This window comes from Panthera tigris, chromosome D4 (assembly GCF_018350195.1).
Source record: "Panthera tigris isolate Pti1 chromosome D4, P.tigris_Pti1_mat1.1, whole genome shotgun sequence".
NCBI classification, from domain to species: domain Eukaryota; kingdom Metazoa; phylum Chordata; class Mammalia; order Carnivora; family Felidae; genus Panthera; species Panthera tigris.
The window spans coordinates 80,217,841-80,235,836 of record NC_056672.1 but is presented as its reverse complement, the minus strand read 5'-3'; the positions used below and the strand labels follow the sequence as shown (position 1 = coordinate 80,235,836).

General features: G+C 55.3%; 1 protein-coding gene across 4 annotated transcripts in view; it reads right to left on the bottom strand.

Annotated features, from left to right (window-relative positions):
* The window catches only part of LOC102964095 (DAB2 interacting protein), a 121,603-nt gene that overhangs the window by 63,379 nt on the left and 40,228 nt on the right, over nt 1–17,996 (bottom strand). For all 4 annotated transcript variants that reach the window (XM_042963802.1, XM_042963800.1, XM_042963801.1 and 1 more), the window contains one exon: nt 17,715–17,866. In XM_042963802.1, coding sequence (XP_042819736.1) covers nt 17,715–17,866 — 152 coding nt within the window. The remainder of the gene's footprint in view (nt 1–17,714; nt 17,867–17,996) is intronic.

The following is a 17,996-nucleotide window of genomic DNA, read 5'->3' as shown; positions in this document are numbered from 1 at the left end:
ATGACAGCCTAGGGACTCCCAAGAGACTTGTTAAGACCTGGAACTGGGGCTTTGTTTCCTTGCAGCCCGGTCTCGAACGGCACCCAACCAAGGCCGACAATGTCGATGAAATCTCGAAGGTGATCCCCACCCATGCCCGGCAGCGTGCAAGCCCACAGGCAGAGTCCAAGGACCCCAGTCCTGCACTTCCTCTGCACCATCTGCCTAAAGGATGCGGGAAGAGAGCCTCTGCTGCTGCTAATGAGTGAGCGAGCGTGAGGAGCAGGGGAGGGCGCGGGCGAGTACAGCCAGTCAGCAGCCAGGGCTGTCAGCGGCCACACGACAGGCTGGCGCGGAGCTGTTGCCAGGGCAGCCCGGAGATTCTGCCTTCACAGGCAGAGTGATTTAGAACCCATAGGTCTCTTCTGGGCCACCAGCTTGGCCAGCCGGGGGCTCCCCATCGAGTGCCCGGCCCTTCCAAAACCTCAGCATAACATGTCAGGGGCCCCCCATCGGGGGCTACCAGCATGAAAGGCCATCAAGACAGAGAGAATGGGCAGACATCACACGTCGGAAACAAGTCCCTTGTCACAACACAACCCAAACAAGGACCCTGGCTGGGGGCTTGAAGCTCCTGGGCCAGGAGTTCCAACAACCCAAGTTCATGTTGTAGGAGGCCCAGCATGACCAGTGGCGGTGCCTGGCCCCTCTGCTGGGGAGCAGGCAGCCCGCGGGTCTGGAGGGAGGCAGGACAAGGAAACGGGGTGGAGGAGGGAGAGCTGAGAGGAGAACGGAATGAGGGAGGCAGGACCCCGACTGGAGTCCCTCTCGGGCCTCCCTCCATGGCCAGTATGTAGCTGCCACCCAGCAGCCAGAATAACTCCAGGTGGGGGGTAACCGTGCCTGGGAAGGGAACGTGATGTTCAATGCCGAATGCCCAGGCACCGGATAGCACGTTGCCCCTAGTGAAACACATTAAGGTAAATGGCTGACAGCCAGATAAATATGTGTGTGAAACTTCGGTGAATCTACCCAAAGGCAGGTTTGCAGACCCGTAATCAGGACCCCGGCGTGGTCGGGGGTGGCTGCAGGAAGCCTATCAACTAGCTTTCTGTACAACCGCGCCACAAAGGATGCCGTATTTCCTCTCGCTTAGAAATGTGTTTCCACTAGTGCAACGAGCGGCTTCAAGCGTGACTGGATAAAAAGAGCACAGGGCATCGCCGTCCTGTCTGTATCTGCCCTAACACTCAGGAAGGCTCAGCAAGCCAACCCTTCGCACGTGGCTGCTTGGACTCCAGAATTCTTTTGCTCCTGAGTCCCACACTCAATGGAAAACGCTGGCCCCCGAGCCAATGAGGACGTCCCTGCCATGGGAACACTGTGGCCTCACCTGGGAGTGGATCTACGGCGCAAGGTGCTTCTCTAGGGCGGAAGGACAAAGCTGGGGGCTGCCGGGCTTACCAGAGGCGGTGGCGCTGTCTTTCTGAGGGCCTGTGCACAGGGCAAGGTGCTGCATAAGACTCGCCTTCGATGAAACTCCCTTCCTGATCGTAGCTGGAGCCAAAGGACGTGGAGTCCCACCACTGCTAATGATTAGAGGCTACAGAGATTTACCTCAGGAACCTGACAACAGCTAAGCGGCCACCTTGACTTACGAGGGAGAGAAGCAGGAACGACCAAGCGGAAATGTGTGGTGACCAATTGCCAGGCTTGCTGCTCAGCAGCCCAGGTTGCCCAGGATGGTCAAAGACCATGGTGGGAGCCATGGAACCAAGCTCAGGGGACAGTCCATTGTCCGCCTGCAAACAACAGAAAATCTGAAAACAAGCAGGAACCCAGAGTGCCCAAGGGGGCAGGAATTAAGGGATGTTAGACTGGAATCCATCCATGGCCCGGGTGGAAGAAAAAGTGTGTGGGACAAGGCTTCATCAGGCTCCTTCAATTTCACATCTGCCTGGGCTCAGTTTAGCCTGAGTCTGCCACCATGGAAGAACAGGGACTGCCTATAGGGAGATTCAAGATTTGGTACCCAGACTCAGAGCTGTTCAGGGACTCTGAAACACCACCATGAGTAGGTCTGGCCTGCCTGGTTTTCTGAGAAAGGGACTGGCTCCCCGAGAGGGAAGTCGGACCTCAGTGCACCAATTCTGGGATGCCACTGATAACTCCCTGTAGCAGCACACCGGGGTGCTGGATCCACACAGGGCTGGATCCCCTCCATACCCTCAGGGCAGCCTTGGACCTACCTGGAACCCCACAGGAGGTGTCCTGCTGTTTATCTGAAGAACTAAGCAGAATTCTTTTGGAAGTGGAAACTGAGCAGGACAAAGGGCCCTCAGCTGGAGCTCTTCACCCAGACCAAATAAACACTCGGCGTCTGCCAGGGGGGCTGTGGTTTATATTTGGAGAGGGGCAGGGAAGAGTCCATCCAATCTGAGTTTGGACTGAAAGTGGGCTTTCAGCCAACAGCAGTAGCCAAGCACCAGAGGCCGAGTTCCTGCCTCCTCTGGGGCTCAGCTGCCCACCTTGCTCTGCCCTACCCTAGTGTTCCTAGGGGTGCGGTGAGGCCTGGTCCCCCAAGCTGGAGCACCCAGTGGTACGTGCAGCCCTAAGGTTCCTCTGCAGCCTGATAACCTGGCACTGCACCCCGACCGTCCCTCAGAGGCACGAGACCATACCAGAGAGAGGAGAATACACAGCTACTAGCTAGAGGTCTCAATACTTCAGCAGGTCTCGGAATCATGCTGGGGCTTAGTTTCCTTAGCTCACTCCTCTCTTCCTTGGGGAGGCTGTCCTAACCACCTCCACCAGATCAAACCTCCTAGTTCCAGGCTCTCACCGCCCTCAGGACACACGCCCCAGCTGCAATTACATCTTTACCTGTGGGGCAGTTTCTTGCGGCCCGGCTCCTCCACCACGGGAGGGGCGCTCAGCACCGCATCCCTGGGCACCGCCTAGAATGCAGCGTAACTGAACACGATCCCCTCGCCTTGGGGCCAGGCCGTCGGAGCTCCCTGTCCCACCACAAACTCCAGACTTGACCCCCCGTAATTCCTGATTCCAACCCCTACAATACTGAAATCAGTGCCCTGCCCTAAAAGGACCCTCTTGGACCATCTACCACCTCGGGAGCCTCACGACGCTAATAGCTGCTTCTTGAGACTCAGCCTCGCACGGCTCTCCAGATTTCTCATAGTAACACCTTCTCGGAGTTTCGGAAGCAAACCAAAGTCATTTGCCAACTATTTTCTCCCATTAATCTCACAATGCATTTGCTATTTTCCCTCCATAATGACTCATTTAGCAGCAACAGAACAATTAGGCAGACCAGAGAATATTGATTTTCTAAGTGGGAGAAACGTCCACACAAACATCTTTCCATGCCTGTCTCACGCTGCCTCCTGCTACACGATGGGGTGGACGGACCCCAGGAAGGCTAGGCCGCTGCAGCTGGCAGGGCGCTGGGGTCTCACACAGAAGCTCAAAAGCATGGCGTGCGCAAGTGTGAGTGTGTGTACGCACAAGAGATGATAAAATTATGTGACGTACGTGATCCCGTGTGACCTCAGAACCCTAGGAGGCAGGCACCATTATCACATCCATTTTAAAGATGAGGGGACCGGGTTTCAGAGATCAGGTGACTTTTCCTAATCACACAGGGAGACAGGGAGCCAGATCCACGCCTGGGTCCGTGTGCCAGCAGAGCAAAATTCAGTTCGTCGGGGTGTCCTCGTGGTGGCTTGCTCTCTATGGGAACAAGGTGGATGTGCCACTAGGGGCAATGTGGTCCCTTTCACGGTGTGACCCAAGGAGACTCCCGAGACATAAAACAGTTGGCCTAGGTCCTGGAGTCACACTTCGGCCTCGGTCAGCCTCTAAGCCGAGCGGCTATAAACAGGTTCACCCCAGGCTGCCCCTAGCCAGCCACCAGGCCTGGGCCGTGGCTCTCAGAAAGACCTGCCCTCCTCCACCCGTCAACCGGCACCACCAGCCCAGGACAAGGGCCTACCCAGCTCCTGGGACACTTCTAATATCCCCACCCCGTCAAAAGGGAAGGTGGAAGAGAAGAGCCAGGAATGGTCTGAGGAGTGGGACACCTGGTAGTTTAATGCCCATATCGGCATCTGGCTCCAAACACAGGCCCCACAGCTAGGATGCTATAAAACACTTCTCACTCCCAGAAACTCACTCCGACCAAGCTAGCAGGGGGGCTATGAGAGGAACAGGTCCCCAGGGTCCCAAGGACCAATGCCAACCAACATACTGACCTTTATATGGAGCAAATGGTTTCCTTGTGGCCACAGGAAAAAACTAAAGGTCCAGCTAGCAGATGTGGCTTTAAATGCACACTTTATCAACATCTAGGTGTCTTGGGGTAAGATAATCACCCTCTGAGCCTCAGTTTCCTTGTCTGTAAAATGGGATGATCCCTGCCACCTCTCTAGCTGGTACGGGGGCCGAATGCTAATGCTAAAGTGCCACATAAATGCTAGCTAAGGAAGCTCAAAGGGGTAGGTTTCCAAGAGTTGGCACGGCCAGCAGTGGCATGGGCGTCTCCCCATGACTGCACGTGTGCAAACAGACCCCGGAACAGTCTGTGTTGATGGGGAGCAGACATCCTACATGCCCTGTTGTACGCTCAGCATGTTAAAGGCTCCCAGGGCTAGAGCACTAAAGAAACCTGCTGGCTCTGGTTTACCAGATGTTTCCCTGGCCTGTCTGAACTATGGGATCCCCTCGTCCCTTAATGAGTTAAGCACCCACCAACATCTATGAGAATGTGGTGTTCTGTGGAAACCAGTTTGAGAAACACTCCTGCAGAAGATTTGGACAATGATTAGAGGAGGCTGGGAAGAGACCAAGGCCTTTCAAGGACACCCTTGGCTTGGAGAAACTATAGGACCTTCCCCAATATCAACTACAGTTCAGGAGCAGACCCAGCCCTCAACCTCCCTTTCTAGCATGCCAGGGAGGCAAGACCACATCTGTGGAGGGAAAATTCATTTCTGTTAAACTATATAAAAACGGACTTAACCTCAAATACAAGTCACTCTCAAACTCCTCCTGACTTTAACAAGCCCAGAAACTTGGAGGGGCCGATGACGAAAAAAGACCTCACGCAGAAATGCCTCATTGTCCCCTGCTCCTGCCTTCAAATTCATCACCACGGCCCTTACCCTCTGGGTCAGTAGTGGTTCCTCCAGCCTACCTGGAAAGAGAGCTAAGTCTCTACAACAGTTGATCATGTTTCAGAGAAGAGTTTGTGGGACCACAGAAAGCAAGAGAATACAGAATTCCAAATCGTCTGTGTGCTTGAGATCCTGTTTGTGGATCCTGGAAGAAAGGAGCAGATGCATTACCAGCCCCGCCCATTGTGATGCTACAGGCATCACGAGGAACCACCCCCCACCCCCCCAACCACCACACACACAACCCCGTGCCCTCTCCTCTCTCTAGGGGGACTCCATGCCAGGAAAAGCCAAGGAGTCCGGGAACCATTGGCTCCCTGGAAGAACTCCGGCAAACCCATCCATGGCGAACCCATCCATAACGGTGTAGTCTTTGCTCCCAGCAAGGACAGAGCTTTATTAATTATTCAGGGGACGGTGCAATTATGCAAATCAGTGGGCAGCCTCTGCCCGGCTGCTGCCTTCTGCAGGAGTCCAGAGGGGGATGGGGACGCCCAGAGCCCAAGCTGCTGGGTACAAGAAAGGAGCCGTCCATCCTGCAAAAGAGGAAATAAATCCCCCATACCCCAGGCCCACAGAAAACTCTGACCAGAACCAGGCCCATCCTACACATAGGAGTGTTGGTAGCTGCTCTGAGGAATGATTTTGAAAACCCGGAGATGATTTTTTTCCAAAAAACAAACCCCATGCCACCTGCTGGGCTAGCAATGCCATCGTTCAAAGCTTACTCCTATCGTTCCTAAAGGCCTGGAATACTTCCAAAGGTCCCTCTTAAGAGCATGCTTCTGAGGAGAGGTAACATCTCAAATTAGCATTTACCCAAGAAAGTTTGGCGGAACACTACTTCTCCGCACATGCCCCTGGGGTGGGGGGTGGGGGGTGGGGAAAGGAAGCTCCGGATTAATGGAGGTGAAACGGATTTCTTTATAGGACCTCTATGGGCCTTCAGTGTCCTGGATCAAAGCATCCTCCAGAGCCAGGATGTCCACAACCACTGGAGAGGACAATACCTAGTCTCACCTCCAGGAACTGAGTCTGAGAACCTCTGGCCAGACTGCTCACTAACACCCCTACCAGCGCCATCACCCCTGGATTCTGAAACCCCTTAGAGTAGGTTCTCATCATTCGTATCAACTGCCACCATCTGAAGCGCAGACCTCACGTCCTAGGACACCTGGATAAGACCACCTCAGGCAGGCCGCCTGGGGCTCCTGGCAGAACTCCTGGCAGGGCACCGTCACTGCCCGCATCAACCTCCGGCCGTCTCCCTGAGGCCTGGCGGCTGTGCCCCGCACCTTCTCAGGTCCGCACAGGCCTCGTCCGTCAGGAGCGTGGCCCCATCGGCACCAGACTCCCCCCCCCCCCCCCCCCGCCAGAGGTCCAGAACAAAGGCTGGTCTGGGGAGGCCCTGCCCGCCTTCCACCATCACTCTGCTTCCCCTTCGCCCTCCTGGACAATGATGAAATTCACTTCCATGTGCTGACCCAGGGTGGAATAGGAAGTGCTGTGCAAGGCCAGTTAGCCTGCCCGTGACCTCTTCCACCTGCCCGGCCTCACCCAGCATTACAAATCAATAGATGTAGATGCAGCCACAGCTCATCAGCTCTGCCAAGAGGAAGAGAAATATGGGAGTCCAGAACCCTGAGAGGCCCACGGAACTAGACACGTATCATCACTGATTAAGTACAAATGCAGGGGACAGTCACCAAGCCGGCCGTACCCTCACATTCTGGAGACCCTCCCCGCCAACTGAGGCCAGGAGGAAGGCCTGCCTCCATGCCACCACCACCTCAGACTTCAGCACCCGTTCCAGCCTCCTGCAGAGCCCCCGGTGGCCCTGAGATACTCCTGCAGCCCCCACGGGTGGCTGTCATGTTCTCTCAGGTGGGAGACAATAAAACAATCCAGAAAGATCTAGGTGCAAATCCGATCTCTGCCATCACTTGCTGTCTCACTCAGGACAAGTGGCTTTTACCTGTCAGAGCCTCAGTTTCCTCATCTGTAAAATAGGGAGAAGGGCAATACTGGGCAGTAGTTCAGAGCACGGACTTGGGCGCCAGACTACTGGGGTTCAGATCCTGGCTCTGCCATTCTAGCCACGCGACTGCTGTTTCCTGGCTGTAAACGTGGGATGACAATAGTGTGCGGCACATGGGCTGTGTGAGGGAAGTGCTGAGCCTGGCCCACAGGACGTGCCCATTGTATCAGCCGCTGAACTAGAGAGGGCCCAGGCTTTGAGTCCAAAGAAAGCTAGATTCTAAATCCATCATGAGGGTAATCCCCGATAAGTGATTTTACCCCTCTGAGGCCAGTTTTGTCACCCATAAAACGGGAGGAGGATAAAACGAGGGTAGTCAAGAGGATTAGAGATGACATACACACAACACACAACGCCTGGCATGAGGCAAGACGCTTCGTAAATGGCAGGTAGTTGACTGATGATGTTACTGACTGGGTATGTAGTCTGTAAAACGGAGCGTTATAAGCAGAGTGCATGCAGAATAGTGGTTGATGGCGGGCCTTTATACAGTCAGACTGGCTGGGTTTGAATCCCAGCTCTGCCACTTGCGAGCTTCATGACGTCGGCAAACTACTCAGTCTCTCTGCACCTCAATTTTCCTCTCCGTAAAATGGGGACAGTAATAGCTCCTCTCCTTCCCCGTGCCGTTGTAAGGATGAGATGAGAAAATGCAGGGAAAGGCACCAGGTAAGGAGGCTGGCCCATCGTGAGTGACCACGCAGGGCAGCACAGCACCAAGAGAAGCTTGCCAGGAGGAGAGCAAGAGTGAAAGGCACGTCGTCGCACCCGGCTTCCACGGCTCCGTCTACGACACCTGCAGGGGCCTCAGGACCTTAAGGCAGTGCCGCAAAGCCTGGGAAGGACGACACTCTACCCTACACTAGCTGCACTGAGACATTAGCTTTTGTTTTTGCTTTGTTGAGATGGGGAAAGTGAGGCTCAGGGAGAAGCAGTGGGTGGAGCTGGGCCTTGGACCAGATGACTGACTCAGACACACATACCATTGACCTCCTCAGCTCCTGGCAGCGCAGGAGATAGGGCTTTACGGCAGTCCTGGGTTCAAATTCTGGCTCTGTGCCCCACAGGCCCCCTGGCCTCCCGCCCCCATCCTTCTCCCACAACCTCCAGCAGGTGCCTGGTTTCCTGGGTCAGGAGTGCAGCCCACCCCACCAGGCCTGGACTCTGCATGGACAGCCGTCACGTCCCTGAGCCTCTAGGCAGTGCTCAAAGACTTCCACTCCCAGGTGGGGACCAAAGATAGGTCCAGCCCCAAAAGGTTGCCTCGTCCTGTTCCATGGGCTTTCACTCTGTGGACTTGGGCCTGGACTGCATCACTGCCACTCACTTGACCCTGGTAAGTGGCTACACCTCTCTGAACCTCAGATTCCCCACTTGTAACTGAAGAGCTGGCAAGACGAATAGGCCTTGGTGGCACAGGTGGGCCAAGCGCTGGGCCCAGAGTTAGAAGACACGTTCTAACTCCAGCTCTGCCCCTTCACCTCTCTGAGCCTCGCCCACCTGTAAAATGCAGATCAGTCATACATGTCCTGACTGCTGCAAGCACCCTGGGAAGACGGGGGGCACTGGTGTGAGAGAGCTTTTGACAGAGGGGAGCCCTGTGCAAGCACAAGAGGGAACTACTGGCACTCCTCTAGGAAGGGAAGGCTTATTTCAGAAAGTATCACAAGCTTAAAAAGAAAGGGCGTGGCATGACAGTGGGGGGATGGTTGGCATGACAGTGGGGGGATGGTAGGCATGAATCAGGGAACGGCTTGCCAGGGCATGAGGTCCCCCAACGTGTGATTCTGGGCCAGTCATGTTCCGCTCTTGGAGTTTCTATTTCTATATCTATGAAATGGCAAACAAAAACCCTCTCACTACAAGGAATCAATAAGAAGATAGCCTGGGCAGTGTCTAGGCAAGTCGCTGGCACACAGCTGGGGCACAATTCCTGCCCCTCTGCAAAAGAAACCAACTTTGGGCAGTGGTTCTCAAACACTCCGCCAGAGTCTAATTCTGAAAGGTTTGGGACAGGGCCCAAGAATCTGCATTTTATCAGGGGTCCCAGGCAATTCCTCTTCATTTGGGTCCTCCCCAGGATGGGTCCAGCTCAGGGGCCAAGCCCCCAGCTTCTAAGACACAAGCAGGGTTTCGATCAGAGCTCATTCTGGGGCTGAGTTCCCTGATGAAATCTGGGGAAGCTGCAAAAGAAGGAAGGAGGCAGGCAGGGGAATAAGGAGTAGAGGGGTGGGGCCGTGAACAATCTGTTAATCAATCTCCTCCCTAGCCAGAAACAATAATTGAGGCTCATACATCCTCCACGTGCTAACAGTCTGCAGCTGCAATATAAAGCTTTGATTACAAATGTCAAAAAGACAGGGCATGAAATTAACTTCCCCTTAGTCGGTGGGCACAGGGAGCCGCTGCACTAATTCACTGCCCTCGGTATGAAAACTCCCCACGACAACGTCGCATCAAATTAGGGCCTGTGCTGCTGGGGTGGCATCTATATCTTTGCCCAATGTGCTCTTTTCAATTAAGCCAGGCCTGCAAACAAGGGCCTTCAGGGTGTGGGAAAGGTCAGGGCAACAGGCAGGTGACAGTGCAGGGTTAACTGGGAGGTGGCCAGAGCCAGCGAGGACAGGAGCCAGAGAAGAGCCCCTCAGCTCCCTGACGGGGACTGCCCACCAGAAAAGGGAGGAGGGGGAGTCATCATGACAAGGAATAACTAACCTCACAAGGCATCTGATGCAGAGAAATGTGAAACCCACCTATCTCGGCCAATTCCTGTCCTACGAGCCCCGCTTGAGAGATGGAAAGACAGGCTGAGGGGGCTCCAGTGGCTTTTCTGAGGCTGATCACACTGAGTTAGCAATGGAGCCAGGCCTGGGAGCCAAGTTCGCATAACTCCTGCACTCCGTCCGCTCCAGGCTGGCCCCTGGCAGCCAAGGTACAAGGGGGCGGAGGAGGCAAAGCCGTGCTCAGGCTGCCTTTGGGAGAACCTTTACAGGGCAGGGCTTTGAGGCTGCCCTCTGGCCCCTCCCCTCTTAGACAACCGAAGCTTATACAATATTCACTGGACAGACACACAGCACCCGGGGAGATTTTTTCCCAAAAAACATAACCCCATGCCATCCTGCCTCCCTCTCCTTCCTCTGGTCTACTCAGAGGGGACCTCTGGTGCACAACTGGTGGCTTTCCAAATGCCGGGAGAAGTTCTTATGTGTGCATGCCCAGGTGTGGCATGTGGGGTGGCCTACAGACAAGACACGGCAGGCAGCCAAGGCTGTGCCCTGTGGTATGTGCGAGACACTGTGCGTCCACCCACAAGCTCACGCCCACACGTACCCACAGAGGACAGAGATTCCCTCTGCCTCAGGAGGGGAAGCTAACACAGGCCACCCTTCCCGGCACTCCCAGCTGGGAGGGGGATCTCCCACATCCTTTCCTTCACAATAATCTCCTCTGAGCTTTCAGCTGGTCCTGGGAGGTAGGTGGGTGGGCTGGATCACAGGGGACTCCCCCCACCCGCACCGGTGGGCAGGGGGGGCGGGCAGAGAGAGAGGAGGCAGCTGGCCCAGGGAGAGACTGGGCCCTGTAGGAAGCTGCCTCAGGCTCTTAGGCTCTTGGAAGGGGTGGGGGTGGAGGGCTGCAGGGAGCAGCCCAAAGGCCCCAGAGAAGTAGGGAAGAGGTTACTCTTCAAGGCAGACTGGCCAGTGAGCGTCCCTCCCATGGCTCAGGCCTGGGCAATGTTACCTGGCTGTGCAGAGGTTTCAGAGGGCTGGGGCTTGGGGTGGCTGGCCCTGCACAGCTACTCACAACACCCCACCCCCAGGCCGGGAATGAGGCCCAGGCCACTCCTCACAGATGGACGGCCTGATGGCCAGAAGACCATCTCTTCATACAGGGGCACCCCTTCACTCACCCGCAGCCAGTCCCCACAGTGGGGTGGGCTGGCAGGTCACAGCAGGGAAAAGGCAAAGTGTGCCCTTCTACCTGGGAAGGAGTCACCAAAGCCAGCCAGGGGCACTGAATGTTTTCCTTCTTGCCTTTCCAGTCTCCCTATGATCTCCAGCTCTCTTCTGTGGCCTTCTAAAATAGCCATTAATTAAAGCCTGGTAATTAACTTTCTGGTTCAAGTAGTATTTTGCAAAGGAATTCCATTAAAGAGTCAATCTGCATATCCTCAGACGTGGGGGCCTGGAAATGGGCAGGGTTACTTGTGGAGAATGAGAATGCCACAGGCCCCCATGGCACCCCAGGCCTGGACTCTGCTGGCACCTAAAGGCACAAGGAGATTAAGGGGACAGCTGTCCTGCAGCCAGGTATATGCTGAGCCCTGAGGCTCTCTCCAAGCAGTTGGGCAGTTGGTTCACAAAAGTGACCAGGTCACTGGCCACACACCCAGACAGAAACTGCACACAGATTTGCACACGTGAGAGCTCAAACATACAACACACTATACACACAGCGTGACACGGTGTATACAAACTTACGTGCACACAGCGGTAGACATGCACACGTAAGAAAACGGACAGCAACGATAGCAGTCAATGCTCAGTGAGCACTTATTAGAGTGAACCGTCGTATGCCCATATTCGACCTACAAAAACGGCCACTTCATATGGTCCAACCTAATACGAAGTGCCAGGGACTGTTCCAAATGCTTTACATGTGACTAGTCATTTCAAATGCAGACGTGTGCAAGGACATTCACATACAATGCACACACACCTTCACGAGGGCAAGTGTGTACCTGCAAGACGTACAAAAACACGCACGCACAGATGTACACAGGCCTACATGCTTGTACAAAGAAAGGCTTCTCCAGCCTTTGAAACCCCAGCCTGGGATGATCACATTCTCACTAGCTAATTTCCACTGTTCCTAAAAATATTGCCCGGCTCGGATCTCTGGAAGATACACGAGGGAGCCACAGATCTAAAAGGAGGGCGATAAAAATGAGAAAGCAAAAAATAAATTGGTTCTTCCCTACGTCCAGGTCGTGTTCTATGGCTTTCCCCTCCCTCTCTGGAGATGAGGCTCAGAATCATGCGCTTATGTGCAGGGCCTTGGTCAGCCCTGCCACCCCCCCCCCCCCCCGCCCCAGCCAAAGGTGCCCATGAAGCTCCAAGTACAATGTTGCAGGCAGGATGGGACCTTGTCACCAGGCTGGCTTCTGTGATGGTCCCACCTCTGTGCCTTTGAATGCGTGCCTCAGTTTCCGTGAATCTGACAGCGCTCTCACTGCACACCTACCTTGCAGGGCAGAAGACCTCTCAAAGTGCTGTGTAAATGCCACGCCACCTTATGATAATTATCGGATTAAGAATTAAGTCTGATTCCCCTCTGGAGGGGAGGGAAGGAGAAGGGAGAGGAGAGCCGGGTGAGCCTTCCTTGCAGGTAATTAATGAATTGCCTGCCATATTTCTTGGAAAGCAGAAGCCCATTTAACAAAGATCCACCTACATGGGGCCTCTCAGAGCCGAGGGGAGCCAAAAGGGCAACCAAGAATCCTGCAAGGGGCCTGTCAGAACGTTCGGAAGGCAAAGGACAGGATGAGACAAGGCTCAGAAGCAGCAGCACTACTGGCCATTAAACTCAGGAAAACAATATTCAATCCCTAACAAGCAAAGAAATGCAAGTAACAAAGAAATGCCATTTTTCTGCCCATTTGAGTGACAAAGATTGTTTTAATGATGGCACCCAATATGTTTGAGGGTGTCAGGAAACAGGTGGGGAATCTCAAAAATCACTGGGGGAGTGTAAATTACTATAGGCTTTTCAGTGGGGGGACATTTTTAGCAAAAGCCTCAAACTGTTAATAGTCTTTGACCTAGTAATTCCATTTCTAAGACTTTATCCTATAGGAACAATCAGAGATGTGAACAAAGAGAAATATTCAAGGATTTAAATAACAGCATCGTTTTGGATAAAGAAATACTAGACATTACCTAAATACTTAAATAATTAAAAACAAGTACACGGCAAACATAAAATGGAACAATGGACTTTTAAAACAGACTTTTAAAACACATATAGGAGAAGTTTGCTTTCCCTGGTATAGACAGGAACAAGGGTTACTCTGCCTGGCTATTTCTTGCATTCAAGGTAATAACGATTCTCTGTACAGCCCTTTTTACCTTTCAAGGGGCAGCAACATCCAATATCTCTCTTGAACCTCAGAGCACAGCATGATTGCTAGTTATTATTCCCACGTTGTAGATGAGAAAATGAGGCTTAACAAAATGAGGTAACTTTCCCCCCACCAATGTTAACTACTCCTTACTGAAAACCTACAACATGCTAGTCTCGCCTCTTTCGCATGTTATTATGTATTTAATAAAATTTTAGAAACATTTAAGAAATGTGCAAGACCTGGTGTTAGTTGCTAAGGAAACAGCACTGAACAGGACACTTTCTATTAAACACGTGCTGGATATATTAACATTAATGTATCCAACGACACTATCATCGTGAGGCCCATTCTGCAGATGTGCAAACTGAGGCTCAGGAAGGTTATGTGATTTGCCCCAAGAACGCCTGGCCTCAAAGCCAAAGATCACATACTTCCCATTATTCCCGGAAACTGTCTAAACTGCACAATCATCTCGACGTCACCCAAGGGAAGGCAGAGGACCAGGCACTCCCTGTCTATGGTAGGGGAGGGAGGGAGGCAAGAAAGGCCAAGCCTTGATGCCCAGCCCCTCCTGCACCTACTGTCAACAACTAACGCAGGGAAACAGATCCCATTTCTCATTAAGCTTCCTCTCCCGTCTCCAAGAGCTGCCTTACCCAAAGGGGCGGAACTGTTTCCTGCCTACTTAGAGCCAGTTGCGGGTTCTTGAAAGCCCCCACCCCCATATCCAAGTATCTCGCTCGCTAGCCTTACCCAGCCTAGAATCCCACCATTGGTAACTTTCAGGTGTGGGAACTCCAGGCAACATTCCTGAGAAGGGGTCATCAATCTCCAACTCTGCACACAGCAGCCTCGCATACCTGCACCTGGCTTGCCCACATTTACATGACCAGCTCTCCACCGGGCCAACTGGGAAGAATGGGAAGGGGCATGGGGACAGCCACTTCAGAGTAACTACAGGGGTAGGGGGACAGGTTGGGAGCCAGAGGGGGCACACTCTCAGAGCCTGTGTGGGGCCACAGTCACCCAGAAACAGCGGCAGGGAGAAATTGCAATATTGCCAGCTGACCCTCCTAGCTACTCAGGAACATTAATAAATGAGTGACTTGGAAATTATCTTCTGGGAAGACAGAAACACCACATCCTAGATGGCTTTTACCAACATTAAAACAGCCTTGTAAATGAAGCGGCAACATTTCCAGCCTGCAAAACAAAAATGCTTCTGCCAGCACACCTTTCACCTGGAAAATCCCTGAGCAGCATTCATTTCTGTTATCCAGGAGAAATGATCACCTGTCCTTGGTGCACACTTCAAAAACCTCCGAAGAAGAAATGAGTGTCTAAGGGGGCCAGAGATTTGGGAGACCAGCTAGAAACCTCCCCTAAACCATCTCAGGAAAATAAGGATAAAGGCTCAAACTGTCCTGTGGCTCTTGAGACCCCCAGAGCCCAGCTGTGCCCACCAAGCCCTGGCTGGCCTGACTCCAGCCTCACGACCAGACATCAGCCCTCTCCCCCAACCAGCCTGGCTCAGTGTCCCCACCCCTGAGCCAGACTCCTTTCCCAGGGAGCCAAAGATCCTAGCACAGAACCAACTGGTTTCCAGCCTCCAGATGAGAGAATTCCAGCCCAAAAAATAACCTCCACAACACAGCAGTTTGCAGAACACAGGCAGACAGCGTGCAACAAAGCCACTTTAGCATCCCTGAAGCAGACAGCGTTATCCAAAGTCTGAACCCAAGTGGCCGCCCCAGAGTGCCCTGTGCTGTTTATCGAAAGGGGAAGCCATGGGGACCAGGGCTCCCACTCGCCACCTTAGAAGCTCCCACCCTCCTTCCCGTTCCTATCCCCTCACCCAGCCTGCACTTACCCCCATGGGGGTCCCATGGAGCCAGGATCCACCCCCCTCTCTTCACCGTTAAGCCAAGCCAAAGGTAGCCCATTCTGTCCTCCCAGCCTTCAAGAGCACAACCACACCACATCGGAGAAGAGGGAGGCTCCTCTCCATTCACCCAGGTTTGACCATGAACGGTCTTTTTTTTTTGGGGAGGGGGGGCGGGTGGGTCACCAGAGGTGGTTTTACTCAGTCAACTCTAAACAGGACGACTCCAGGGACTGCCCCCAGAGAAGTACCTGCCCCAGAGAAACATCTGCCCATCCATCCCCGGAGCAGCTGATACAGCTGTTATTTCTAAGCAAAGCAGCGAACAGGAGATCCCAGTCCTGACAGAGCCTATTTCAGCTCCAAGGCTGGGTCGAGGGATTTCAAACTCAGTCTCTCTGCCCGTCCGTGAGATATCTGGGCTCCTCTCCTGTGCCAGAGAAGCCACCAAGCCAGATTTTGTTTATAGAAAATTAATAAGACAGTTCCACCCCACTGCCAGTGACGTTCTGCTCCAACTGCTACTGTTCACACCGTTTCTAGAAACGGGCTTATAGTTTCACTCCCGACACCCCCCACTCCTTGCCCCTCAGACATGTGGCAAGGCTGACCCGACCTGAGACCAAGATGGGCAGGAGCTGCTCGAGGTCACCCGGGCCAGGCCCCGACCTCCAGGCAGGAGGCCGGGTTGCCGGCCAGCACTTGCCGGCTTCTCGGTGCAGGCTTCCCGCTGGAGGGACGTAAACATGGCATGCACACTGTCTGCTCCCGGGAGGGCAGACGCACTCAGAGGCCGGGACGCCTGCTGGCTCTCCAGCTCCCCAGACAACCAACACATGCACACAAGACGGGGTACGTACACAAGCCCCCGCATGCGGGTGCAGAGGGTCCTGACCCCCGCCAAGGAAAGCGCAGAGAAGGGCATGTTCCCGGGGGAGAAAGCCGGAGGCAGGGGCTGGCGGAGGGAGGAAGGCAGCAAACCGGGTGGCCTGCCGCCCAGACAATAACAAAGATGGGAAGCGAGATTTTCAAAGACGCAGTGGCTGCACCCAGCGCTGAGCTCTGGCCTGGCCGCCTCCTCCTGCCAGGGCACGCCTGGTCCCCTGGGGCACCACGGCCATCAGAAAAAGGCTGAGGGTCCTGCCTCAGGCTGGGCTTGGCAGCTGGGGCAGGAAACCAGCTGCAGGCAGCAGTGGGGATGCATTGGAGAGCACCTCTGGGCTGATGGAAATTAAAGGTCTAGTGATTCTCCCAGGGGGTGGGAGGGGTACTCTCCGGGAAGATGCTAGGGGTCAGTCAAACAGCCACTCAACCTTGGGCAGGAGTTGGGCTATAACTTGTACTCCTCTGCCTGCTGGAGCCAACGGGAAGGAGAGAGACATTTTTATTCTACCTGTGCCTCCCCTACAGGGAGTGCCAACTTGCCAATCATACACAGGGGCACAGCCCTATGAAGGCAGATGCCAGGGGCCTGAGATGTCGGGGCTGAATGCTGAAAAGGCTCCTTGGTGCCTGCCTGTTCTTTCACCTCCACTAGCCGAGCAGGGACGTGTTCTAACTGGCACCGGAATCCATCACTGTGCCTGTGCCCAAGTGGAAAGGTGCCGTGGCTGGTACCCCGCACGGAGGGGGACCTGGGCCCCGAGGGACCGTGTCTGCCCAGTGCCCCCGAACACGGACAGGATGGCTTGCCCTTGCGAGCTGAAGCCTGCTCTGTTGCTGGTGACTGGGAACAGGCTGAACCACCTTCTCCCTCTCCTCCTCTGCCCCACAAGCCACCTCCCCCTGGAATTTCCACACCTGCTCCAGGCTTGCCCAGGAAAAGGAAACAGGGGAACAGGAGACACCCCTGGGAGTGGAGAGGTGAGGGAGGGAAGCAGCTGCCCAGGCTGGAGAGGACCAGGCCCTTCTCCCCTAGCCTCAGGCGATGCCCCTGAGCTCAGAGCCCCGGCACTGCCCCCTGTGCTCACCCCAGCCCCCAGCGGAGCACGCGCCCTACTTAGAGCAGATGTGCCCCCTAAGCGGCCCAGCCCCCTGCTCCTCCCCTCCAGATGTTCACCCTTTTCCTCACCACTGAGTCTCGGCAAAACCCAGCCGAAAATGCCTTTTGTATCGGACACCCGGGGGCTCCAGAGGCAGGGGGATGGGTCCTGGGGGTGGAGGCGCCACTTCGGTCCCCAGCGCCGGGCACCGCACCGCCCGGGAAACAATGCCCACCTCGGCGAGGCGAGGCAGGACTTCTCGGCGAGGGCACTTCCCGCCCGGCCTCGCCCGGGGCCGCGGACACCCGCTCCTCACCCCGCGGGGAGAGAGAAAGGTCCTCCCGCCGTGACCCCCCCGTCCGAGGTGGCCCCACAAGTTGCCGGAGGGCGGGCGTGCGGTGCCCTCCCGCTTCCAGCGCGCCCCAGCCCCGGCTCTCGCTTTGTCCCCGCGCCCTCCGGGGCGCATCCCGGGGCGGCGGCGCGCGGAGGCCGGGCCGGGCGCTGGCGGCGGCGGGCTCACCTCTCATTGTCCGCGGCGGCGGCGGCGGCGGCGGTGGCGGCGGCGGCGCTCCGGAACCCCGGCAGGATGTGGCGGAAGCTGTGGTTGCGGTCCAGCTTGGGCTGGCTCTTGGTGCGCTTGATGGAGCCCTTGAGGCGGCGGCTGAGGAAGCCCTGCGCGCGGGGCGACAAGAGGGGGAAGGGGAGGCGGGGTTAGCGCGGCGGCGGCGGCGGCGGGCCCGGGACCCGCGCGGGACCCGCGCCCTGGCTCGGGCGGCCGCGCGGCCGAGGGCGGGCGCGGGCT